General features: G+C 33.2%; 4 protein-coding genes and 1 long non-coding RNA gene across 7 annotated transcripts in view; 3 read left to right on the top strand and 2 right to left on the bottom strand.

Annotated features, from left to right (window-relative positions):
* Window positions 1-1189: 1189 nt before the first annotated feature.
* Ziz (dedicator of cytokinesis protein Ziz) overlaps window positions 1190-27460 on the bottom strand; it is a 40583-nt gene continuing 14312 nt past the window's right edge. The window contains exons 30-34 of the mRNA XM_089707765.1: window positions 6741-7153; window positions 5758-5965; window positions 4190-4355; window positions 3774-3899; window positions 1190-3362 (exon numbers count right to left, since the gene is read on the bottom strand). Of these exons, the coding sequence (XP_089563891.1) occupies window positions 3149-3362; window positions 3774-3899; window positions 4190-4355; window positions 5758-5965; window positions 6741-7153 (1127 nt within the window). The 3' untranslated portion in view covers window positions 1190-3148. The remainder of the gene's footprint in view (window positions 3363-3773; window positions 3900-4189; window positions 4356-5757; window positions 5966-6740; window positions 7154-27460) is intronic.
* LOC149490671 (venom acid phosphatase Acph-1-like) lies at window positions 8601-11304 on the top strand. Its single transcript, XM_089707414.1, has 7 exons — window positions 8601-8786; window positions 8888-8998; window positions 9220-9459; window positions 9718-9900; window positions 9984-10104; window positions 10378-10589; window positions 10888-11304. Exons 1-7 carry the CDS (start codon window positions 8661-8663, stop codon window positions 11041-11043), a joined length of 1149 nt encoding a protein of 382 aa, XP_089563540.1. The 5' UTR covers window positions 8601-8660; the 3' UTR covers window positions 11044-11304.
* LOC149490670 (venom acid phosphatase Acph-1-like) lies at window positions 12031-14821 on the top strand. 2 transcript variants are annotated; one of them, XM_089707404.1, is made up of 7 exons: window positions 12031-12291; window positions 12720-12830; window positions 12919-13158; window positions 13564-13674; window positions 13747-13867; window positions 13949-14160; window positions 14511-14821. In XM_089707404.1, exons 1-7 carry the CDS (start codon window positions 12136-12138, stop codon window positions 14670-14672), a joined length of 1113 nt encoding a protein of 370 aa, XP_089563530.1. In that variant the 5' UTR covers window positions 12031-12135; the 3' UTR covers window positions 14673-14821. The 2 variants fall into 2 exon arrangements, with proteins under 2 accessions (XP_089563530.1, XP_089563521.1); XM_089707395.1 differs by having other exon boundaries at window positions 13492-13674.
* On the top strand, window positions 15073-27407 carry LOC149490668 (venom acid phosphatase Acph-1-like). Of its 2 annotated transcripts, none has more exons than XM_089707794.1 (10): window positions 15073-15218; window positions 17245-17360; window positions 19281-19348; window positions 19852-19959; window positions 20741-20822; window positions 25021-25178; window positions 25710-25892; window positions 25981-26101; window positions 26336-26583; window positions 26935-27407. In XM_089707794.1, exons 1-10 carry the CDS (start codon window positions 15187-15189, stop codon window positions 27085-27087), a joined length of 1269 nt encoding a protein of 422 aa, XP_089563920.1. In that variant the 5' UTR covers window positions 15073-15186; the 3' UTR covers window positions 27088-27407. The 2 variants fall into 2 exon arrangements, with proteins under 2 accessions (XP_089563920.1, XP_089563928.1); XM_089707802.1 differs by lacking the exon at window positions 15073-15218 and adding an exon at window positions 15849-16022.
* On the bottom strand, window positions 21658-24741 carry LOC149490669 (uncharacterized). Its single transcript, XR_016317196.1, has 2 exons — window positions 24588-24741; window positions 21658-22145 (listed from the first exon to the last, which is right to left on the bottom strand). It is a non-coding gene; the product is annotated as an uncharacterized LOC149490669 (long non-coding RNA).

Below are 27460 nucleotides of genomic sequence, written 5' to 3'. Positions count from 1 at the left end.
GAATTATAGACTATTTTACAGTATTTAATAAAATCATTTAATTTTTTGTTCATTTTCATTAGAAATGTCAATTTTTCTCACCAAGGTGGAAATTTGGATGATAAGGATCTTGTTAGAAAAATATAAATTTTGACTAAAATCGGCATTTTTTTTTCAAAAATCAAATTACTAATTAATAATCAGAGTTATCACATTATTAAAAAAAATAAGCCAAACTATACACAATTTTTACCTACTTGATGCAATCCTCAAAGATCATGGACATAGTGTACCTATTGCGCCTTCCACCATACCATCCAGAACTCAACTCAATAGGGCATAATTAAAGGGAAAGTAGCATCACAAAATGTGAACTTTAACTTGAAAACTGTGGAAGAATTATTTAGAAAGGAAGCAAATGCTATTAGTCTGGATATGTTTAGTGACGTTTGGAGAAAGACGCGAGAACATGAGGAAAAATATATTCAATTAGAACCAAAAGTAGATCGATAATTACACTGACTCATTTATAATAACATAAAGAAATTCCGACAACGAAACATCGAGTTCTTCGAGCGATGAAAGTTACAGTGAAGTAGAAGATTACGATTATGATTAAATAGGTTCTTCTTCTTCTCTATAGATACTGCTTTCTGAATTGGTGGTAAATGTTAAAACTGTTAAACTGTTATGACGATTCAAAAGTGCTTCTTGAAGAAGTCTAATTGTATAAATGTTTGAGTTTGAGTTTAAAACCAATAGTGTGAAAATTATACAATAAACATGTAACACATATTTGTTAGCGCGTATTGGTAGGTATTACGTACTTACTACAAATATAATACTTCTTAGATATCTTTACTCGACCAAAGTCAGGAATTTAATTATTATTTGATAATTGAATGATTATTAATACTTTTATCCAATTGATTATTATTAGAATAAATAATTAACTTCATCAATTGATTTACTTTTAAATTATAATTTTACAGGTAAATTATGAGAGCTTTCATAAGTAATTATATTTGCATATATATATATATATATATATATATATATATATATATATATATATATCTACAACGCACCCATTTTACAATTCAAGTCTAAAATGAAACTAGAGTCGCATTTATTTTTGAACATACTGTAAGTGAAATTGCATAAGTGTGAGTACTGTGAACATGCCAGCTTTCCCTAATTGACCTGTAGAATTTGTGTCCATACTAGCTGTATGTCTTACAAAATATGTATATTTACATGTATAACATATAATGAAAAAGAAAAACAATGCTTATAAGCAATGCTTAATTTATTGAAATGTTGTGAAGAATTATAAGTTTATATTTTTATGTATTTAAAGTTGTATAAAAATAAAAATCGAGTTGCAACTCATTGTTTGAGATTAAATCAACATTGAAATATACTTTGTACTAGCACTCAAACAATTAAACTGTCATCGTACAAATAAAATCAGTTATAAATATTTTATTTTTATTTTTTTTATTGGATTGTTGTTGATTTTACAAATAAAAAGTTTTCATGATACCTTTAAAGTGTGAGCAACAATTACTTTCAAAGTTATAAATATACTAAACTACATGTTTAATCATTAATATTTTTTAATGTGTTTTACTTTATCTACGTATAAATGTTGAGAGATTCTTTACTACTTAGTACTTACTTCGATTAAGTACATAGTATATAACTAGGTTATAAAATTGCAATATTGCTATTAATATAGTAAAGAGTATCAAATGGAATTCGAGTGCAAAGTGTTGTTAGATAATTAATTGGTGTTGGTTACATTTTTTAATGAAATATCATTCATCTATTCGGCAGTACTGCGGACGTTTTCTATAGTTCAATTAACAAATTTAATTGACTTTCATTTGTCTTTGTTATAAAAATTAGCAAGTATTCGTTTACGGTATTATCAGCATGGGTTATTTAAGAAAAAAGTACATTTAAAATTAAAAAATACCGTTACGCTAATATTATTATTTGTCATACAGTGCTTTTGTTTTATTTTAAGAATATAAGGAAAAATACAATAATAAAACTTTATCACATTTTACTGTGGATCTACGTACAGTCAAGGAAATTAGAGTAAAGTATTATTACTTTTATATTATGAATTTCAAAGAGATTACTTAAGTGAGTTTGTAATATCCCGTATTAAATATCATTATAATTATTTGTATATTTGTGCGTAGGTTTGAGAAATGGGATAAACAAATTAAGATATTTTGAAAAGATTCATATAGCAAATCGATTTTTCAATAGGCCTTAGTATCATTGCTAAGGCATTAAAATTGATCTTTGGTAATTATATTTATTAAGGTATAATTTCATAATTAAATACCTTTCTACAATGTCACTACATTTTTTTTAAAGTTATTAAACATCGTTTTAGCAATGGCTTATAAGAAAAACCTCATTTAAACATTTTCGATTTCGACCAAGTATTCTTACCCAAAAAAGTCTGGTAAAATGTGAATGTTGTACATTTTTATGGAATTACTCGTTATCTTTTTTGACCACATTTCATGATCATATTTTAGACGACTGTCGTATAACATACCATAACATCAATATATTTTATTGAACAAGCCATTTATTTCTCCACAAGCGTGCACGAGATGTCATTCGACAAATTTTATACAAACTATATATAGAAATGTTGGATCATGACTGAAGAATAAAAACGTCATCAGCACGTGATTTAAGATTTTAAAATATGACTAATGACACTTTAATGTTTAATTATGAGGTTTTCAAGCCAATTGTAAGTTTAAATCGAGATTATTTGTCGATATTTATTTTATAAATCGAGATTCGTAAGTATTCGTAGGACTTATTATGAGGATGACATTTTGTGCGTCAAAAATTCTAATCTAACAATCTAAATAGATAAGAATTTTGTAATTCTTTAGTTTAAATAATTTACTGTTATGATGACGCGAGACGTAATGAGTGACCATTATTATACGACATTGTATCTAAAGTTTACTAACAATAGAAAATCAATTATCTTCAGGTTTCAAACTCATTTTCCAACTGCAAGTTTTCACAATATCGCGACGACATATCGGACGCTTCATTTTATCGCTGACCCCTCTATCCTAGTTAGTACATTCGATACAATCCTACCCGTTATTTCTTCGTTTGTTCAAGCGTTACTACAGTCCATTTCTACACCAGTGACAGTGGTACTGAGGTTCCCATTGACCAGTATATCTTGTAGCGGTTGTCCAAGGAAGGTGGAGAGAGAATCGCTGAGTTTGTAGTAATTAGCTTCGAGTGCTTCTTGGTAGGACACTTGGTCGGAGCTGATGAGTTTTGCGTTCAGTTGTAATGCCGCGTGGCATACTGTTAGGAACTCTCTGTGGACAAATGGTTTTTAATGAATTTAAATTATAGACAGAAAACTACATACGTAACAATAAAATATAAACTAATTTCTTCACAAAAACCTTAGGAGCATTATTTCTTAATAGACAAACAAACAAACTCATGCTTATTCCTTTATTCCCTACTAGCTTTCCGCCAGCGGCTTCGCCAGCGTTTTCAAAGAAAAACCCGTTCCCGTAGGATTTCCGAGATAAAACCTATCCTATGTTCTTTCTCGGGTATCAAAATATCTCTATACCGAATTTCATGCAAATTGGTTCAGTAGTTAAGGCGTGATTGAGTAACAGACAGACAGACAGACTGAGTTACTTTCGCATTTATAATATTAATAATATGGATTAACAACAATATCGCCACGCAGTAATCGACACTACGGCACTCACCTGAAGGTCGCTTTCAGCTTGTCGACCAGCTCGTCCGGGTACATGTGTGCGAGCGCCGCGTCTAAGAACGCGTTTGCGTACGCGATCGGCCCCGCGTTCACTTGCACGCACACGCTGCCTTGCAGTCTGTGAAATTATAAGAATAAGGGAATTTTATATTTGAAAAATTTATATTTTCAACGTAAATAGTAATTCTAACACTACTACTACTTAAAATAAACTAGTTTATAAGAGGTCTTTTCCCATGTTATTTACACTATTTTTCATTCATGTATCTTTTGCACTATTTACGTAAAATCAAAGAGTGAGTAAATCTAAGAGAAATTAGAAAATAAAATTAACCAGAGAACCTATTTCAGACCACACAAGGAACACCAAGTAAGTTAGTCATTATTCAATCCAATTCATCCCCTCACCTGAGTTGCAGCCTCTTAACATCAGGTGTTTTAGCGTTCACGATCTCGCTGAGCTCAGCCACCTGCCCCTCCATCTCCGCGACGGCGACCTCTATAGGACTGCGCTCTTCCACGCGGCACTCGGTGACCGGTATGCGACGCTTCACGTACGGGAACCAGTTTTCCGCTGGAATTTTGCAGAAGTTTTGTGATTTTTTGACGTGACAACGTCTTATAATTCGATAGCCAGCTGCACGCACGAAAAAACATGACTCATGCGACGTTACCTCGCTCTGAGGCGTTCCATGTAGGCTTGAAGTGCAAGCGAGAGCGTGGAACGAGCGACAAAGAAGCACAATAGGCCATTGTCACGTTCAACTATCGTCAGTAAACCGACTTTACAGACAACCAATTTTTTTGGTTTTGTAGTCTTTTTTATTCAAATTACATAATAAATTCGTTACGTTTGCCCATGGGGATTTTCATTTCTTGACTGCTAGCTCATTTTAGATATTCATGTATGCCAGTTCTGTCACAAATAATCTTTGATGTTTGAGTCAATCAAAAGTATAAAAAAAAAATATTTTTTTGCTCTACGAAGATCAGATTGTATTAATGACTTCATTTGTGAATATTTATTCAGTTTGAAACGAATACAAAAAAAAAATAGTAATCAATTATACATGACATTAAATACTTAAATGGATGTTTCTAAAGCATTAATTATAATAATGTGAATATATTTTGGAATAACGACGTTTTTTTTGTAAGACTCGATACGTTATTATGAATGTGTAAAAGTTTATACCCAATAATATACTATTATAGTTAAAATTGGAGGAATAAGTCTACACGTGTTTAATTCTGGTTTCACGATACTATATTGAAATAATTATCAAGTCGTCCGACTAATTAAAATAATTATTACCAAATGAGCTATTAATGTTATTTATTTTTATTTTATGTCTGTTATTTTATTGTTATTATTATTGGTAATTTGCAAATTTTATCAATTGTTCGGTACAGTATTTATTAAAAGATAGATAAATTAAGACATATGCCATTTTTAGTTTGTGTTTGTATGTATACTTTTTGCATGCTTTATACAGCAAACGGTTTGATGGATTTTAGATGAAAAGGTCACATTAATTAATGAATATAAAACTGGTACTACTATTTCAAACTACAAGAACATCGTTTGTTTATCAATAAAATTGACATAATTTTTTCATATACCTATTTTTTTATCTTTTTAGGGTTCCGACCCACAAAAGGAAAAACGGAACCCTTATAGGGTCACTTTGTTGTCCGTCTGTCTGTCAAGAGCTTTTTTTCTCAGGAATACGAAGCAACGTCTTGTAGCACAAATAATGGATTAATTGCGAAAAGCGTAAGTTTGAAGTTACAACACATAATGAAAAACGTTTGTACGGAATCTTTGGTGTTACAGATTCGAACTTAATCGGTTTTTTTATATATTATGAGTGAGGTGCGTCGGTAACTTCCCCGCTGCGAGCTTGACCCATTTCGTGCCGAAGTAGTTCTCGACTCCCACTTTAAAGAAACATCGCGTGTTATCGTGCACTAACCGGTGAGGTGCGTGAGCCGCAGCCACTGGTGGTGCACGGGCCCGCGCGCGGCGCCGTCCCGCGTGAACGGCGTCTCGAACACGAAGCGGCGCACGTTGTGGGCGCGCTCGAACGTGTTCTCGTTCGCGCCCGCACCGGTGCCGCCCTCTGAACGCACCCACGTCACTTGGATGTGGGCTAGCTTGCTGTCTAGCTCCTCTCGCTTGACCTGTTGTGGTATGGAATGTTGTTAAATATAGAGCCAATATGGTTTTGTACAGTATAGTTGTACGATTACAGTAATCGCGTACAGACAATACGACTTCCCGGAATACGATCCGGCTCGAAGGACCAATGTTGTAAAATATATTTTTAGTTTGTAACTATGTATTGGTGCATTGTGTACTAACAAACCCATACAGTGTTGGTGCTATTTAATAGAGAATCGCACTAAATTTTATTCGTATAATATAGTGATACCTAAATAAAAGTAACACGTTGTGAGCAATAACAATTGATGCTACACAAACATGTATTGGTTTACTATTAATATTTAATTCTTCATATACCGAATCATCATCAAAAGCACTTGTGTAAATACTAATGTTTTTTGAAAGTACAGAAGTACATAAAATAACCTTGCTTTGTGACCAAACTAAAGTATTCTTTATAGTACTATTTTATCACAGTTTAACACATTTTCCTTGTTTTTAACTGTTCAATATATTATTGTACATAATTTATTCATTTATTTCTCTGTAGATTAAAAAAAAAATCCTGTACTATGAAACCTGTCATCATAAAAATTAATATACGAATTAATGCACGTCAAATCATTAAATATATTTATATAAAGGACATTTTAATCGTCACGGGCTTCCCGCAATACCGGGAACAGTACATTGAGAAAAGTTACCACATTTCGTTCCAATTATGAGTAATGTTTAATCATTGACCAAACGTAATATTTACATACAAAACCAGTTTAATATTAATAAACAAACCGGTGCTGAGTCCATGATCATCTTAACGCAGCCGGCGCCAAATTTTTGCTCGTAGAATTGTTGTAGCTTCTCCGAAATCTCGCTGAGAGACGTCAATTTTGGTTCTTTGTAAATGAACTCTACGCCCTCTTCATCTTCGCCAAAGTGGGCCTTCCCGAAGAAGGCGACGCGATAGAATCTGCCCAAGAGACGTTTCCCGGAATTCGTCACTTCAATAACTTTCGCATAGGCTTTGGTCAGATGCTGGTAGCACGCAAGAAGTGCCTGATAATCCTTTCTTCGTTCGTATATCGGTATGACGAGGCGGTACAGTGGACCGAGCAATTCGTATCTTTCAGCTTTGTCAACGTATTCTGTACATAGCATCAGCTGATCGAGGAGGGCTTGTTCGTTGTAGTGAATGTCGGTCATACCTGAAACAAAGTGGCGAAACTATCTGAGAAAGAGATCGATTGCTAAAATATTAATTTTTAACACTCAAGAGATTTTTAATAAGTTCTATTTGATATTTAAATTGATCGTTTTATAAATCTAAATAATAATAGATGAGATTTTTCATATACTTAATAATACATATATTTGTAGAGCATAGATTAAAAATATATCCCAGTCAATAGACTGGGATATATTTTTAATCTTGCTTGTTTATCAAATCATCCAATACAAATAGTTGTGTGGATACACACAAACTAAACACATTTTTTATTACATAATATATAATACTAGTATATCTATGTGCCCGCATAGCACATTTGTGTCATCATAAATCATAAATTATCATAAAAAGGTATTGATCAATAAATATTTTTGAGATATCCTATAACCATCGACAAAGTGTTAGTGATGCTTTACATTTTTCATTGCAGTCTACTGGGATTATTATTTATTATTTATTATTAGGGATTTACGGTCTTACTTATAAAATGTTACCCATTCGCTAAGCAATGGATTAGTTATTGCAATAACCTGTCTTGTTTTTATGATTGACGTTTCATGTGAGCAAGAGCAGGACAAAGCTATAGTAGAAAATGTTAGAAATTTATCCATTGTTTAACTTTTTATAAGTAAGGCCGTTATTGTTTATTAATGTGCCATCTATGGCACATTAATAAATAATAAATCCCTACTAATATTATAACTGCGAAAGTAACTCTGTCTGTGTCTGTTACGCTTCCCGCTTCAACCTCTGAACCGATTTTGATGAAATTAGACATAAACGACCTATATATTGCGAAATATGCACCACGGGCAAAGCCGGGGCGCACCGCTAGTTCTTATAATATATAGTAGTTTCCCTGTATCTTTTATTGACTTATATACCTATGTACATTTCTATAAAAAAAATTTAATGGTTTTGTCTCCAAAAATACAAACAGACCGGTAATCAGTTTCTTTTGTATTTATAATAATATTAGCATACATATTTAAAAAACTTAAACAGGTTCTTTATTCACAAAGTCCTTGAATTCTAGTTATCTCCAAAACGGCATCTTGTGCCTAATAATTCGACCACCTACAAAATAGAATAAAAAAGTTTTCGAAATCATAAAAATCTTCGATAGAAAATATAGCCATTGATTATGTTAATATTCAAATTAATACTCCTTATAGAATTCCGTCTAATGTAATGCTTTTGACAAGGGTATGGTGTCTGCGGAAAGGGGTTTGCCCAATTACGTGATATTTTCCATAAGTATTGTCCTAAGTTTTCGAGCTGTGGCGATGACAAATAAACTAGCCGAAATCATCTAACTAACCCACTAACCGGTATAAATTTCCTTTAAATTTTTAACTAAACGAGGCTTTAAGCAAATCGCTATATAAAAGGTGAACATATAAGAACATGTGCAGTCGAAATCTGATCGCGATCGCGCGGACTTCAATGTCATATGTAGTTAAAGGTGATTTTAATCGATAAAAATGAAACTCGTGGTATTGTTAACTATACTTTCGATCGGAATATGCAGTTGTCATAACTCACACAAACCGAGCCGTCCCGATAGAGATGATGCTTTAACTAAATATGACATGGTTATGGCTTTTGCGGTACGTCCAAAAAATTATAATAGTGCTTTCTAACACATATCTACTACAGAGTAGATGGCGTATTGTTTAAACAAAAAGTTTAATTAAAATTAATTCATTAGGTTTTTCGACATGGCGACCGGACCCCAGACCACGAGGAGCTTAATAAATATCCAAACTTCAAATTGGAGAAAGATATATTCTTTCCTTTCGGGAAGAAGGCTTTAACAAACGTAAGTAATCAATGTTAATGCAGCATTAATCTAAACGTTCATAATTTGTGTTGCTGTTTATTAAGAAAATTGAGTACGCGTGAATAATTGAATGAATCCTACAACTACAAGATTTAATACATTATGCTAATACAAAGTGTAACAATGGTTAATAGGTTTCGTTGCGCTTACTTTTTAATTTACCATATGCTATAACAGCTCGATATCAATAAATATTACAGAGAGGAAAGGAAAGAGCGTTTCGAGTTGGTCAATATTTGAGAAATCGATACGACGGATTAATTTCGAAGCTCTATCTTCCTGAAGAGGTTCACGTACAGACGACGGACTACGCTCGGACTAAAATGTCAGTATTGGTGGCTCTGTCTGCTCTGTACCCACCACAGGCCATGCAGAGGTGGAATCCTCGTCTGAACTGGCAGCCCATACCGTACGACACGCCTCAACGAGATAATGACAGTGTGAGTATGCCATGTCAATGAATATGCAATTATATTATGTATTGTTATTCGGATATGCCTATACATTTGTGTTTTTAATATAATTTACGTGTAGAAAAATAATCATAATATGTTTTAAGATATTAATTGTAAAATTAACGAATAAGATTATTATATTATGATAATTAGTACCCAGTGTCGCAATTGAATATTATAATAAGTATGTTCTTTGCCAGCCTTTAGCCAAAATAACCATCTAATTTCAAAATTATATTTCAGCTGCTGCATTTTATTAACTGTCCAGGTTATGCGCAATTGAAGAACCAATTGTATGATTTGCCAGAGGTTCAATCGTATATGCAAGCATCCAAAGGTTTCTTTAAAACATTATCGGAAGAATCTGGATATAATTTTACCATTCCGGAGGAGGTTTTCATGTTGGACAACTTATTCCAGGCTTTGGTAAGTTATACGCTTTTGTATAGCGACAGGATTAAACCTTATAACTTTCTTGCCAAAGTAAATCTTTTAATTACGATTTTCAGAACAATGTAGATGTACCCACTCCACAATGGGCGCAGAAAATTATGCATCAAATTAAAGAAACGACCAAGTTAGAGTACTCGGTAATGTATCACACCGACGAATTAAAGAGAATAGCAGCAGGTAAGAAGGATAAATGGAACTGGTTTATTTAAATAATAAATGTATTAGCGACTAGCGGTCCGCTCCGGCTTCGCCCGTGGTACATATTTCGCAATAAAAGAACATATCTTTCTCAGGTTCTAAAGATTCTCTGTGCCAAATTTCATCAAAATCGGTCCAGTACTTTATAAGTATAGATACTATATACTATATCCTTTACTTTATTAGTGTAGATACATATTAAGATCAATAACCATCCCATTTCTTAAATTTGAACTTGATTTCTGGTTTTAGGAGGAATATTAACAGACGTTGTAGAGGCAACAAAAGCAAAGATAGCTGGTGATAACAATCAACCTAAGCTCTTCTTATATTCTGCTCATGAAGACAACGTAGCTTCAATATTAGCAGCGTGCAAGGCGTTCATGCCTCACCAGCCTAAATACGGTTCTACAGTTTCTTTGGAATTGTGGAGAAATCGTGAAACAGGAAAATACGGATTCATGGTATGTTACTTTTCTTTTTGAATATAAGCAGGTAAGTTGCGCATTGACAGTAAGGAAACAAATACATATTGTAATTCGCTTTGGAGTTGTATATAAATACCCACTATCGCAGAAAGGAAATGCATCGTGCCAAGCTTATTATTATTATAATAGTATATATTGAAATCACATTTTGCTTTCATATATCCGTTAATAGATTATACTGTGACTCTGTACCTCGATATTAACAAAAAATTAGATAGAGAATATTTTAAGAAATGTTTATGAAGTAGATAATATAAACATTATTCTGTTTCAGGTTGTATACGCCCCAGAAATCGGAGGCAGATCAGAGGCATTGCCAGTGGCAGGCTGCGGCGGCGGAATGATTTGCGACTACGACACTTTTCTTGATTTAACCAAAGATTATTTACTACCACACAGTGAATACAAACAGCATTGTACTATAGCTTAGAGTTGAGTAATGCATTTTATATACAGGAATAATAGTACCTACGACAATTATTTGTAATGATATCGAAAGTTTAAGATTAATATAACCGTAGGAAACCATCTGGGTATCACCTGGTAAACACCATCTTTGATGCGTGAATAAAGGCTGTTGTAATGAAATATTAGTTGAAAATAAATAATGCTATATAATAGTTAATAGACATAGAAACACACAACACATACCTAGTACTATGAAACAATAATAAATTGGCTGTGATTTGTATGTTTTTTGTTTTCAACTGTCCTTATTTTTATCTCAGACAATACGAGGTAACTTTAACGAGAATGCAGATAAAATAATTATATATAACTGTATTTTCATCAAATCTTTTACCTTTAAATCTGAAGGTTTGTAATTTAAACATTTTATTTATTTACATAAAAAACCTTTATATTTGAAACTTAAGTTAATAAAGATAAGAGTGCTCTATTTACTTATTAGACAAATAATAAAATGGTCTTATCTTTCAGAAATTAGGAAATACGTTATTTGTCATTGAGAATAATCCTAAATGAAGTACTTCTGTTCAAAGTTGTGGAAATGCGCTTATAGGTATTTAGGTCTCTATATTCCAGCAATCAAACGAGACCTATCAAACAAGTTCTAAATGTAACCGACTCGGTTGTGAAACAAAAAATGAATAGTCTTATACATAATTGAACTTTTTTCTATTCTAAATTTGTACGCTCATATTTTAGACTGAATTTTTTATTAACTCGGTTGTATGGTAAAAAATACAATGAAGATAGGTAACAATCGATATAATATGTAGAAGTGGGTTTATATATGTCTTCTTTAAACGTTTCACCATCTATCCAGAAAACTAGATACCACTAGATATCATAGTATCACCGTCTCGTCTATTGAGGGTCTCCAGATTATTTCGCGCTCTAATCACATTACGATCTCGGCCCTCTTCAATGTACCTATCTAGATATAAACTATACGGAGGCTCAGAGCATGGCAGTCGAAATCGACTCGCGGTAGCGCGTGCTACCTAGTCGATTATTGTTTTAAAAATACTTTTTCTTTTTTTTTAATTAAATTCATATAATGGGGCCTTTGATGGTGTTCGGTCTGTTGTTGGTAGCCGTGTCGTGTAATGAATTGAAGCCAGAGCTTCCTCTAGAAGCGGCTGTGGAGGTCGACAACAAGGTGGACGTAGTAGACAATGGCCTGGCCAACACTGATCTGTTGATGGCTTTTGTGGTATGTTCAATCGTATGATCCTATTTGTATCGGGTCACAGGTGTCACGCCTCTTCCGAGTGATATTGTTTGTATGGCTGGATTGATTATTGTGTTTTATATTTGTATGTACGGTTTATATTACGTACAATTGAATTATTTTTTATAACATACACTTCATACGATTTTTGCGAAATGGCTAGGACAAAAACTTTAACATTCAATTGATGACAAATTGATGACCTTCAAAATTTACCTATTAACATAATAGAAATAAATTAAAATCAGCAATATAAGAAAATAAATTATCGTTATCTTGTTAATAATTAAAAATATATTTTACAAAAGAATAATTTCTTGAAACACCTGTTTAATATGTAAATTATTATATTATGTACCCTAAGCAACAATGAGCATAAATGTTATGATGCATTTTGCATAATTTTACAGGTTTTTAGACACGGTGACCGAACTCCAGATCAAGAAGAGCTAGACAAATTTCCTTCTGATCAACACTATGATAATATATTTTTTCCTTACGGGAAGAAATCACTTACAAACGTTAGTAACATCATTCTACTCTCTGAATAAGTATAAAAATTAAAATTAAACAAAATATACATAGTTAATTCGTTATTTTTTGCAACAGAAAGGAAAGCAGCGCGGGTATCGAGTCGGGGAGTATTTGAGGAGACGTTACAATAATATAATATCTAGTCTTTATTTACCCGATGAGACTCACATTCAGACGACAGATTACGCGCGCACTAAAATGACAGTGTTGACTGCGTTGGCTGCTTTGTTTCCACCACCACCTGCACAAAGATGGAACCCTACCCTTAACTGGCAACCAGTTCCTTATGATACCCCTGCATTTGAAGATGACGATGTATGTACTAAAAAGTATTGAATATTACATTTTTAAATATAATATTACTCGTACAAGTCAACATAAAAACGATTAGTTCATTAAAGACATAATAGAAGTTAATTGATGCAAACTGGACTGTAAGTGCATGACATAAAGTGTTAAGACAATATAATTCAGATAATACTTAATGCTAATCAGGTAATTGGTATGTAAGTAACCGGTATTTACACGATTTGGATGATTGGTTCATGTGCTGCGGTACCGGTGTTGTAAAAAAATAATCTATTACAGAAAAAGCCGCATCAGGTAAAGATTTATGGACATTAGATAAAAAATGTTAATATTTTTCAGTTCATGTATTATTATAATTGCCCGCGATATCTACAATTACGGGATAAAGTTTACGCTTCGCCTGAATTCCAGAAGAGGATGATACCATACGAAGGACTCTACAAATATTTGAGTATCAAAACTAGAACCAACATTACGACACCAGAAGATGTCTTTTATTTAGACAATCTTTTCCAAACCTTGGTATGAGCATTTTATATGTATTTTTATGTGTTTCCATTAAAATAATTGCTATGACTTATAATTTTTTTATAGGAAAATGTGGGAGTGCATCCACCGCAATGGGCGATAGAAGTTATGCCAAAGATAAAAGAGGTAACTAAAATCGAATACGCTGCCGAGTTTTATACTAGTGAAATGATACGATTAGCTGCAGGTAATAAAAACGAAAAACAAAAAGTTAATTGAAACAATTTCCAAGAAAAACATTACTAGTAAAATGACCTTTTGTTTTTAGGAGTGCTGCTCGAGAAAATAGAGAATGTAACGGGTGCGGCTATAGCTGGGGAAAAAGATTTACCTAAACTGTGGTTGTTTTCGGCTCACGAGAACAATGTAGCAGCTCTGATGTCCGCTGCCCGAGTGTTCAGACCGCACCAGCCCAAATACGGTTCTACCATATCACTTGAATTGAGAAAACGGCGTTTAACCGGCCAGTATGGATTTACGGTAAGATGTAATAATTATTATTTTAGAACGGTACGAAACGATTGGTTACGCTTGACTACTTTCAATACGATAATGGGAATGATTACTCAAATATTATTTATAGCATTTAGATTATACTACAAGAACTAGATATCTTAAAAACCGGATAAAGCGTACACATTACACAAAATGCAATACATTATTAATAACTGAGTAGATTACTTTTTCTAAAGTGTCTAACAGATTTTCATGTCTTTATCTGAAAAGTATATCCTCATTAATTTATCTTTGAACAATTTACGAAATCGGAAACGGTTTATATCAATTTTTTTTATAAGAATCTCTTAATAAGGGTTTTTTTACTCTTACAGGCTGTATATGCGGCTGAAGCCGGGGGCCCTGGTATTATACTACCGATATCGGGCTGTGGCGGGCTACCCTTGTGCGACTACGACACCTTCCTCTCATTAACACGTGAATTCGTTCTCTCTCATAGTGAATACAAGAAACAATGCGCTACTCCCGTCACATAAGAATCCAAATCGAATAAAATGATCCAGAGATATAATGTTGGAGTACATGTAGACTGAGTATATGTGAAAAGTAGATTAAGATTAACGTTATTTATTTTAAAGTAACGATATTCGATATAGATCTATATTAAATTGGCTGTGATATGATATTTTTGTGTTTTATTTCAACGACTTTACAGAAAATAGAAACTGTTTTTGAGAATCCTGAGATAAGAAAATACAATAAACTTAACTTATTTCGGATTACCTGAGAATTAAATCCAACAGTAGAAATTATATGAGAGATAATAATATGCAGTAAACAGTTTGTTTTTAGCAAAGATTAATTAACAAATAGGCAAATACGATGAGCAAATATAAAAGATATCATACTCTTATCTTCTGAAGGATATCAGAATTAAGCTCGAGTATTCAGAGACACTGATTACTAGTGACAACACCATGCAAATAAGTGTCTAGAATTACACTTTCTGAGTGATCATCTTTTTCATTTATTTATTTGTAAAATAATGTGATGGTTCATCTGACTAGTATTTTGTGTGTCAGGTATGTATGTTAACTAAATTTATTATGATTTAAGCAACGCGCATCCAGCTTGATTATAAGCATGATTCCTAGTTATTAGTTTATAGAAATATATTATGTTAGTTAATAACGACGAGGCCGTAGCCGATTATTCAGATAACATTTATTGATTTACTATGATTTAGTCAATATTCAGACATTTAATGAAATGAGAATCCTTAAGAACCACGAATACGGTATCCGACTTAATTACTTAAGGTATAATATAACTTGATCTTCTTATTTACCTGAAAACATCAGTGCAGTACTGTGGGAGAATTATACCACAACGGCCTTTTGTACTGTATAGGCATTGAGAAAAAATTAGCTTCAGTCATGTTTAAAAAACAGCACAATACAAATTACATTTTACGCCACATAAAATAGCTTTTATATAGCGGCGACGTAATGATAAAATCTGAACATCCCATTCAAATTGACGGTGACAAGGGCGTAACCGGGGAGTCAGTGCGGCACATACAAATAGCCGTGATGGTTGCTCTCGCATGTGTAAATAGATACCGTACAATCGATTGGACAAAGTCAATCATCTGAGCAGGTCGCAACGACCGTGAATTCGCGGAGCGTCCCGCGTGGACTCAGTGGGACAGCACTTCGCGCGTCGTGCACTTCCGCCCTTGCATCGTCCGCAATTACGAACAATCCCATTGTATCTGTTTGTGCTATGATTCGAGCATAGTCCTTTGATATGTGCACTACTGAGTGATCAATACGCGGTTCAATATTGGGATACAATGTAGAATTGTCAATCCGGAAGAGGAAAATGTAAGTGATAATCGTAATTGCTGATATTGCACTGATTGATGTTAATGATGCTTTAATTAATGTTCGTGTAAAGGAAAGAAGAAGGATGTTTATAACTAGTTTAAACAATGTCTTGGACAATACAAAATTTGCCTTGACAAAATTATTTTAAAAGGATGATACTTCTCATATCACAATTTTCATGCAATCATAGTTTGTAGAAGTTTAATCAGCGTACTTCATGAATAACTTATCTATTTAAAAGAATGTTAATATGAAAAGGTTGTAGCTGAAACAAAATTGGTTGAGGCCTTTGTGGATATATTTAAATATAGTTTATTTTATTGTACTTAATCGTATTTCTGACTATTTTATGTCAAGGATAAAATGAAGTACATATGTGAAAAAGAACCTGTTTTTGATAAGATCTGAATACTGAAAGTTGGCATAATTAATATAGATAACCTACTTAGCAGACAATTTTGATAATTCTTGTATATATCAGATAAAAAAAGAAGAAAGAAAGCTACAACTTTAAATGATTAACGATAGCAAGAGAACTTGATGAGCGTTATGTTAGTCCTTAAGTGGATTGATATGTTCTTAGAATTCTTCGCCATAACAATTAATAGGCAGAATCATCATTGGCTTTTGTGTGACCAAATTATTGCCTTTTTGTTGATTTGAGATTGTATTAATATAAAAAAGACTTCGAAGGAGGTACATAGTTTTAGAAATAATTGTGAGATAAGGTTTTTTGGGACATAAGACTGTTTACAATAACTAGTAAGAAAGACAAGTGTTTCAAGGTTCAGTTATTTATGCATATAAAAATTAAAATAACTGACTTGAGGACAATAACCATATTATTTCAGGCTAGGGGAACTTCTATTTATTGACTTAGGTTTAAATCTAATAGTACCTACTAATTGTAGGATAACGGTGATAAATCAAGAAGAAGTAATTAAAAAATTAAAATATCCACGGTGTAGAAAGAATAAACAAAATTACATTCGTCAAGTACGTTACGCTTCAATACCTACGTGCCCACAATTATAGTCTGGCTATTTATTGGTGAAGACCAATAGTCAGACTATAATTGTGCTTTAATTGACTTCTATTCGAGATTACCCTAAATGACCTCATGACTCATAACTTTCAAGCAACGTCTGATCCTTTGACTCAGACTTTATCCACAAATAGATCCCTAGGCTCATAACATACATTTGAAATGTTTTAACAGGAAAGAGGGCGGTCGCGAGGAGGAGCCGACCAACGCGGCGGATGTGGCACCGAGCATGAGGACCGAACATACTTGCTGCTGTCTCGGCGTGTTGGTGGGCGTCTCACTCATAGCCGGTGAGAAAAAATACAACTTTTTTTTTAAGTGGGGAAATCTTGCATAGATGCCCACGGCCCCCGGGGAAGGAGCCGTGGGTTATGTCGGAGTCTTACCGACTAAAACCCGACTGGGTTCCGTCGAGCCGCATTAATGATGGGGCCGCGGGGCCGACCCCCTCGAGAAAAAAATACACTTAGAAAATACCCATAACCAAGTACTAGAATACAAGAAACACTTGCAAAGTGGCTCAATGAACGAATTTCTTGAGTGAATTGTGGATGGTAACAAGAATTTTGACTGGGTGAGTGGTTACAGAAAAAGAGCGGACTCTTTCCTTAAACAGTATCCACAACTAGGTTTAGAGGATAATAATGGACAGTAGCTCCTGTCGATCGTGTTTTGTTATACAGAACTAACTAGAAGCATAAGTAGGTACTCCAAAGATTTAGGGATTCGATCACTGAATGTTTAAAGTTTAAAAATTAATGGATAAGAAAAAAAAAGGATTGCCAAAATTTGAACTTTAATTGAATCTAGGTAAACTGAATTTCTTTCTCTATCTTTTCTTTCTTCTTTTCTTTGAATGTGACTTTGTATAAAATTAATCATTTCTGATAACAGGCTTTTTTTTTAACTTTTTTTTAATTTCAGCAGTAATTGCTTTGAGGAAATTACTTCGGAAACTATTCGTAATAATTGAATGTATTTTAAATATTTTGTAAAAACAGATAACAATTTAAGTTTCTAATAAAATCGATTTTTACTTTAGCTTGACTAGTGAATTTATTATCAATATCAATTATTCATCATATGCATTTAATGTACGCACGTGCTTCTTCCATATAAGGCCAAGAAATTTTTTTTAAGTTTTTCTCTGCATATGCTCTACGCACGTGAATATTAAGACGAACGTCATTAACATTCTCAAAGCTACAAGAATTTATATGAATTAATCGAAGGATTTACAAAACAATACGCTTGTATACATATATATGAATGTTTCGACTTTATTTTTCTCTGTAAGTATACATTTCATTCCTTGTTCACAAAAGGTTATGCAAAAATTCATGAACTTAATTTTTTCTTACTAGATTCCGAACATGTCGCAAATTAATTGGACATTTTAATACTTTTTCACGCCTTGTTCTTAACCATATAATATCGGTTAGAGAAGACTTTCTATCAAATTTGAGGGCCTGAAACGCTCACCAAACCAAACTACACAATAATTCACGCTGTCCAATAAGAAAATTAACATTCGCCTATTTTAATGGTTTATACAGGGTGTCACACTATTGGTATACTAAGCGCGAAGGAACTTGTAGTTTTGCATACACTGATCACGTAAAAAATACATAAACAACAAAATTACGTTAAAAATTTTTTGATATTTTTTTCCTGAAAATCCATGTTTTCTTCTCTAGCTTCGCGCAGCCGTCATATACCGCTTCTCTAATGTGAGCATTTTGTCTATGAAAACATAATCTTAAACGATAGCTCACGTTCTAGTGGCAAAAATGGGCGGGTTGCTTGCTATGGGTGTACACATAGAGTTTTAAGATTTCATCTATTTGAAAAAAAAATGTGTCTGGAATTTTTTAAGTATTTTTTACGTACTCAGCGTATGCAAAACTATAACCTCCTTTGAGCTTAGTATACCAACAGTGGGACACCCTGTATAGTTACGTATAAATATAATTAATTGTTTATTTTGACTGGCATATTTTTAACTATGAATGATTACACATTATTTTGTACTAAATAGATAAATCACTAATTATTTCACTATCGAAAAGTGCAAGGGTCAAACATCGTATGTTGCCGGGACCATTGACTTCCAAGCCGGAGCAGGAAGTGCTAAATGTCTTTATTCTTTAAGCTATAAACATAATCAGTCATTCCACCTTTATGAGATGATAATGAGTTTTAATTCACAGCCCTCGTCGCTGTGATTTTGATGAAAGATTCCACTGTCGAAATCACAGTTCTACGGCAAGTTCATGTGGTAAGTTATTTCCATATTGTATTTTTGACTACTTTTTGCAATTCATAAACAGTAATATAAAGTGATTGTCGAATTGGTTGCTATTGCTGATTGTGTTAAATGGTTCTAATTGACGATCGAAATTGTTTCAATTGGGTGTTATGTTTAGTTTTTATGGTTGACGACAAGAGCATAAATGGGCGTTTTAATCTAAAAAAGAAGGTTCATCCAAGCAAACTGAACTTTTTCTTTTCATTTAGTGATGAAATAAGAAGATTTTTGTCATACTTTAGAATTTTAATGTTACTGCAGTCCAATAACGTAAAATTAAACGCGCCAGCCCACTGCTCTCTGCACCTAATTACAAACGCATATCATCAATTCTGCACTTAAACTTAAGCGAACCTTTTTCATCTATTTCTAAAGGCGATCTGCTTTGACACTAAGTGAACCTTCATCTATTTCTAGAAGTAAGGGATATCTGGTATAAACATATCAATTGATTTTATTATTCTCGTGCTTAGCTGATGTCTCACGGCGAGCGCACGCCGGACGAGCGTGAACTGTCCATGCTGGGGGCGCCCCCACCCGATCACGTTTTCGTTCCTTACGGCGCAGGTGCCTTAACCAATGTAAGTGAGCTTGCTCTAAATGTCTATTACTAGACTGCATGTACAGGTAGCAATTAAACTGAGTTATTAAATGGTAGCGCGTGTATCCAAATAGCCGATAAGGGCAAATCATGGATGGAGGCTAGTAAACAATGCATGGCTACCTACAAAAAACATGTTTTCATGAGAGCAAAGTAACCATCATTAAATATACATTATATGTACATACTTAAAAACGTCTAGTAAGATAGCACATTTTTTTTCTTGTTTTACAATTTTTTTTAATTAGGGTGGATATACGGAGAGAACCGGAGGAGGAGCCTGTTTATTTGGTATTTGGTTCCCTGCCTTCATGAAATGTTGTATTTAAGAATGGCATACTTATAATTACTGCATTTGCATATCTATATCTTTTACAATGTATCAACCACTATCAGATAAACGACTTTAACGAAGCGTTTACTTCCCGGTGCGAATGCGGGAGGGATCTCGATTCCTGAAGGTCACCGTTTAAACAGGAACGAGGTGTCAGAGTCGCAGATAGCTGTCCAACACTAATAATGATTTATTGCTCGTTGCAACGCACATCCCGCTTATAGAAAGGCATTCGCCTCGCTGCGTCGCAATATTTTTAGCACGTCTAGGTTTTTGCGAATGGAGTCTTTTGATACATGGACACCAAATATAATTTTGCAGACTTGTTTGAACTATTGTTTCTAATATTACGATATGATTATTAAGAGAAAAAATGATTTAAGTAAAACTCGTGTACAACATAATCACATTGTAATATCGTTTACAGGAAGGAAAAATGTTGACTTACGAGATGGGTGCGCTATTAAGAAAAAGATACAATAATTTCTTGGGGCCTTATTATGAAGCCGGTAAATATATAAAGATATATATTTAATTCGTACACATTTGTAAGATACTTGGGATACCTAGCTGATTTTCCTTATGAATTAATTTTATCTATAAATTAAATCTGTCTTGACCTTTCCAGCAAGGTATTATTATAATGTTTCAATCTAAAAAATATTATAAAAATAAAAAATCCGACGTAAGATATTTGCATTCGTTAAACATTCATTCAGTCTTTTAAAATGTATGATATAATGACTCTGTAAAATTAGGTGCCTCGACAAAATATCATAACCTCTATTATCCTCCTAAGACCCAGATCGGAACTACCAAAGGTAGTCGTAAAAACCCACTGTACAAAATTATGCACAAATTAATTTATTGCTGTCAGACCCAGAGACGTAAAACGTCGTAATTTTGAAGCTATACCTTTTAGGGTTTCGAAAGTATTTTTACCGTAATACCAGGTGTCTATGGGACATTTTTGGTCACCTTCTGTAATTCTATCTTTTGTACAAAATTTTGTACAGTGGGTCTTAATGTAGCAGAGAAAATAATAAATCAAAATTACAAAAAATAAAGTTTATTATAGAAATTAAATAGAGAAAAAAAATTTTCCACTTGAGATCTTTAGGCTTAACTTCTATTAAGGCAATATTAAATTACGCGTCCTCGACTTCTACTCCCACGACTTCCTTCTTCCGCGAGTGCTTATAATATTTCTTCTACGACTACAACCACGTGTCCAACGTAGACGAATTCGTGTTCTGCTGCGACTTGATCCTCACAAAAAGGAGAATCATCATAGTCATCTTCAATAAGCGGCTGTTCATCTTCACTAGAAGAACTTGAAGATGAAGATTCCTCTCTTCCATCTGGCATGTACTCGTCATCTGTCTCATTATATTCAAAAGGGTCCTCTTCAGCTTCTGACTCATATTCTAATTCATTTAGACACTGAAGAATCTCATTTTCATTAGAATCTAAAATAAAAACAAAAATACTCTCTATGAAAAGCAGATACCTAACGTTTGATACTGAGAACCAATGTACAAAATATTGAACAAAATAATTGATGACTTTGTGAATCACCTTAATTCAATACAGCAACAAAAAATATTAATAGTGTGTAAAATTTACACCTTATAGTATAAAATAACATTAACAGTGACGTGGGAAAACTAGTGATTATATAAGTATTTTGAGATTAAACTTACTCTTAGCACGAGGGAGCGGCAGGTTTCGTCGTTCATCACAGCTAGTTTTGAAAATATACTTATTTTTTTGTTGGCAGTGTTGATAACATAGACAATACAAACTATTTAAGTAATTTTGACATGTGAAACCTTAGATTACAAAATAAAATACAGATGGAGCATGTCAATCATTCATCGCCCTTGTCAAAGAAAATACGAAATCAAAAACGAATACGTTCCTCCGCTAGTGCTATAGCGATTCTAGTGTCATGCAATACGTCAAAAGGGGTTTGATATTTTAGTAAAAAAATGCTGTCTTGTGATATTAAAACGCTGTAAAACTTGTACCCGAAAACAAACAAAAAGATAAAACATCGTTTTACAGATTTTCTGTAGATTATTTGGCTTATTTAATTTTGTATACAAATAATAATTTTACAAATACGAAGGAATTCAAAACTTCAACGTATGCTGCCAGTATTTTTAAAATGAATTTGCCATTTTTAGGGGTAAAATGGTTAAAAGATATTCAGGGTAGTGCTGTTGGATTTTTCGATCGTGAATGTGATTATTTGTATAGTGCAATAAAAGTTCATGGTCATTATTAGATTATTTTAAAAAGCATTAAGGTCAACCGAGGCAAGTGTGGCATATATTTAAATGGTACAAATTATTTTTTTAAATATTTCGTTACCGTAATAGTCCTATGCCGATATTTTAATTTTAATACATTAATTATTCATTTGTTCAATGTTTTAACAATGATTTGTAATGTTTCTAGAAGTTTTGTGTGACATACGTAAGCAAAAAGAAAGGAAGGTTGGAGATTGACACACTTACCCCAGGAATGGGGCAAGTGTAACAGATAGCATTTTTATTTGTTCCTCTGGTTATTGTTGCTGGTCTCTTACTGAAATAATGAGATATTAAATATGTCAACTTAATTTATAATCTAATTCAATAACACGATAGTCTATTCTTGCTTGCAACAGATTTATATTCTAGAAGGGGTAAGTGTGACAGATTTTTCGAGGACTAGTGATGTGACAGTATGTTACACTTCCCCCGGGAAGGTTTAAGCATAATAAAACGTAAATATGTACTTACTAGTTAAAAATTATATTTAATTAAAAAAGTAACTATTACAATTGAAGCCATTTTCTTCTCAAACTCCTCTGAAAAAACTGTTGGTCTCCCATGAGATTTCGATTTTACACCACGAACACCATTTACGTGTGAAATTATAGTTGCTCTAGGAACATTGTAAACTCTGGATGCTTTCAAAGCTGTCATATGCTGCTCCCGTACTGCTTTGACTGCTTCGCGTAGAGTTTCTTGAGAGTATTTATCAGTAGTTTTTCTTTTATAGTATCGTACCATCTAAAACAAAACAAATGCTTCAATTTTACTTTTAAAAAAATCGTATAAAATATATGCTGTCCCATCACTATCATGGTATCCTCATACAAAAGGGCTGGGGTAAGTGTGACTGTGTCACACTTTCCCATGTTAGGTTAGCGGGTGAGGTAAGTGTGATAATGCACATATGTCAAAGAATATCAGAAATTTGGGCACAGAAACATATAAAACTTCAAATACAAATCGTAATACTTTGTCGCTTACCTTTAACTCCTTAAAACAACACTCCAAAACACCAAAAATCACTAAACGCGACGTCCCAGATATCACGGACTTCAATCATAATTCGCTTTGTTTTTCAAAATGGCGTATGTCGGTAAAACAGTTGAGTATTTGCTGTGTGTCGATACAAAAATTAATGATGAAAAAGTTCTTCTAACGTACGTACGATGGCGTTAAAACAAATAAACGTGTTTAGGGCGCGTAATTTGAATTTGTTACACTAGCCCCACTGTCACACTTGCCTCGGTTGACGATATACATTTTTTTGTTACTTTTATAAAAAGCGTCGTTTTCGCTTGCGATTTAATTCATGTGAACACATGATGGATATGATGAAAATAAAATGTCCCGCATTCTCGACTAAAACCTACCGCTATTCGCATTCATATGTTTTGAAAAATAAAAACTTTTTTTAATGTAATTTATTTAATAAATTTAATGTAATTTACTTATTTAATAAAAATTGAATAAAATTATTTTGTCCATCTATAACTTTAGTAGATAGGTGATAAAATAATTTTTACAATATTATAAAATAATATCAAAAACCCGAATTTATATTTAAATAAAAATTAAAACATGACTGCTAATAATTTATGTAGCCTACGTCACTACCACCACAGCTACCTTCATAATTCAGATGATTGCAATAACACCTCATAAGTCACAACTCAAAATCGATCCAACAGTTTATACTGCAGGGCGTGTCAAAGAAATATTATACATACATACCTACACTCGAAAAACATAACCCTCTTTCTTCCGTAGTCGGGGAAAATTTTGGGAAAATTTTCAATATCTGGTAACATAACACCAACACAGAAGTACCGTGTACGTACAGTGCAACGGCGAAATGACAGCACACATAGCTTTATGGAAATGACGATAAATTATTCGGTTTAGTTCGGCAACGCTCCATCTGTCTTTTATTTTGTAATCTAAGTGTGAAACTATTCGCGGGAAGATTTGAAAAAAACTACAGTTGTTAAAAGAATAAGTACAAAAAATTGTACACTGGGCGGTTACTACTATAAACTATATGACAGAGCTGGGTCAGATAGCACTATTTTATTTTGTACAAAATTTTGTACGCGGGGTCTTAGGAGGTTATATTGTGCAAAAGAAACAAACTTATACATTTCTCTTTACGTATAAGTTCATCATAAAAAAATATACATCTCAAATAGAACTACAACAAGCAACAGAATAATTTCTGGCTGCGACCTGTTAACAAAAGGCACTTCTCCCTTATACTTATTGTATCAGGGAGAAGTGCATTTAATTATATATCCAAAGATCCTACAAATCCTGCAAAATTAAGTCTCATTTACATAATATAGTCTCGTGTTCCTTGAAATCCTTAACCAATTACAACACTGTTCAGACAAGAGCATGGTGATAACTTCGGACACGAGTCTAAGTAAGATGACAGCGCTTTTGATAGCGGCGGGTCTCTGGCCTCCTACACAAGATCAGATGTGGAATGACACGTTCTGGTGGCAGCCTGTGCCGTACCAGTATCCTTCCAAAGGCGAAGATTATGTGAGTATTGGAAAAATAGAATAATTATTCCTATCGACATTATCCTTATGGTATTGCGAAAAAAGCAAGATAGGTAGAAGACCGTACAAAATAATAATCACTACATAGTATGAAACAAAGTCGCTTTCTCTGTCCCTTTGTATGCTTAAATCTTTAAAACTACGCAACTGATTAGAGTGATTCAAAAGGAAGGTTTTAGTATATAATTTATTAAGTTTTAGACAAAGCGTTCGAAGCCGCGGGCGATAAGATAGTAATTTATAAAATGTATGTCTCTACGTTTATCTGCCTTTTTTGAATTTGCACGTGATGACTTGTGATTGGTCTTTACAAATTTATTACATTTCATACTATGTTTGCACTTAAAATTTATTGTTTATTTTATTTTAATGGACTCGTAAATATACTTAAAGTAATATTCGAGTGCGCGAAGTCAGAAGAATTATCGTTTAGGAATAAAAAATATCAATAAAAAATATTGAGCTAGATGATGATTAATTCCAAATAAAATTTTTACTGAATAATTTTCAGTTATTATATGAAGATAACTGTCCGCGATACAATCAAGAGAAACAGAGGCTCTTGAAGGCATTTATAGAAGAGGGACTATTAACGCCTTATAGAGACCTGTTTCATAAAATTGCACAACTTACCGGTACTAATTTTAGTACTCCGCATGACGCCTATCACTTGAACAACTTATTTTTAATTCAGGTATTTATTTAATATATCATTCCATAAATAAATCGTATCAAAGACACAAATAATTGTTTTGAAAAATAACATATTTGTAAAATTTTAGGACGATATAAAAGTGGCGAATCCTAAATGGGCTAAGCACGTCAAGAGAAAACTAATGGACGTTGCAAGACTGGAGTACACAATGATGTTTCATAATAATCTACTACGAAAATTAAGTGGGGGTAAGATATCATTACATAATTTAGATTCCTATTATTATATTTATTTTATTATGAACGTCTGTTAATGCCGGAAGCTTTGTGAAAATAATTAACTAATACTTAACCCAAAATAGATTTCTATACGTCCCCTTCCCTCATCTACTAGCCATAAAGTTTTTTTTTTGTCTAGCGTTTATAACACTGAAACTTTATTCAACGGCATATTTCCTCTATATTATATTTCCATACTTTCAGGTGCATTACTCTCTCAAATAATAAAAGAAGCGATATCAAACACGCTAGAAGCGAGCACACCAACAGTGATCGTACGCATCGGCACGCCCGTGTCCGTTGCCGCATTGCTATCCGCGTGCGTCGCTCCCCCACCGCGCTTACCCGACCCGGGAGCGGCCCTACTGTTTGAACTACACGAAAAACTACCTTCCACACAAGGGAAGAAGGATCAAATTGTCTTGTCGCATGGACAGAAATTCGGATTTAAGGTACGTACGGCTTTATTACCAACAAAATAATTTAAAGTACCTAACTCGTGTATGAGGTGATGAAAATCGTAAGATTAAATGAAATAGGACATTTCTATCAATAGTCAATTAAATAAAATTTATGAATGTGTGAATGTCAGTTTATCTTAATATGCATTTTAATAGAAATTCAGAGCCATAAAATATAGCCATAAAAATAAATAGGGCATTGTTATCAATTGGAAATTTAATTTAATGTCTGAATTATGATTTAAATTTATTTGACTATGTTCCTATACATATACAGGCACGTATTGTACAGTATAGTGTATACCTAATAGATGTTAAAAGTTAAAATATATTTCATTTCAGATCTATTACTGGGACGACGACTCCGCAGAACCACGACTAATGGAAGTGCCTGGATGCAATGCTTTCTGCCCGTTGGACACTTTCAAAGAAATTACAAAATCTATCGTATCGTACAATTATAAGACGGATTGTAAACTTGTTCCTATAACATGATTTATGTGATAACTTGTGTGCAATATTATGAATATGTGATTAAATAAACGTTTAAGTGCTTAAAACACCAAATATATCGAATAGACGAATAGAGCACTTATAAATGAAATAGAAGTTAAACACGTTGCTTAATAATGTATTTTAATACATATTTCGTAGATAGGATGATATCGTAATTTAGTTAAGCGCATCCCATACATTCCAAGTAGTTTGATAAAACATGATAGATGTTAAATATAAAACATATTTCTGTGACTAACTACTATAATTCATAACTGTTGTAGTTACAATAAAAATGTGTTATCGGTTATAGAACCTAATGCAATTCGTTAACAATTCCATTGTCTCATTTTACGTTCAATAAAGTGTTCCT

This window comes from Colias philodice, chromosome 2 (genome assembly GCF_061535455.1).
Source record: "Colias philodice isolate Cphi_HAF_F1 chromosome 2, ilColPhil1 Martin Lab GWU primary, whole genome shotgun sequence".
Taxonomy (NCBI): domain Eukaryota; kingdom Metazoa; phylum Arthropoda; class Insecta; order Lepidoptera; family Pieridae; genus Colias; species Colias philodice.
Note: the sequence above shows the minus strand (reverse complement) of the source record. Positions and strands in the feature narration are given on the sequence as shown.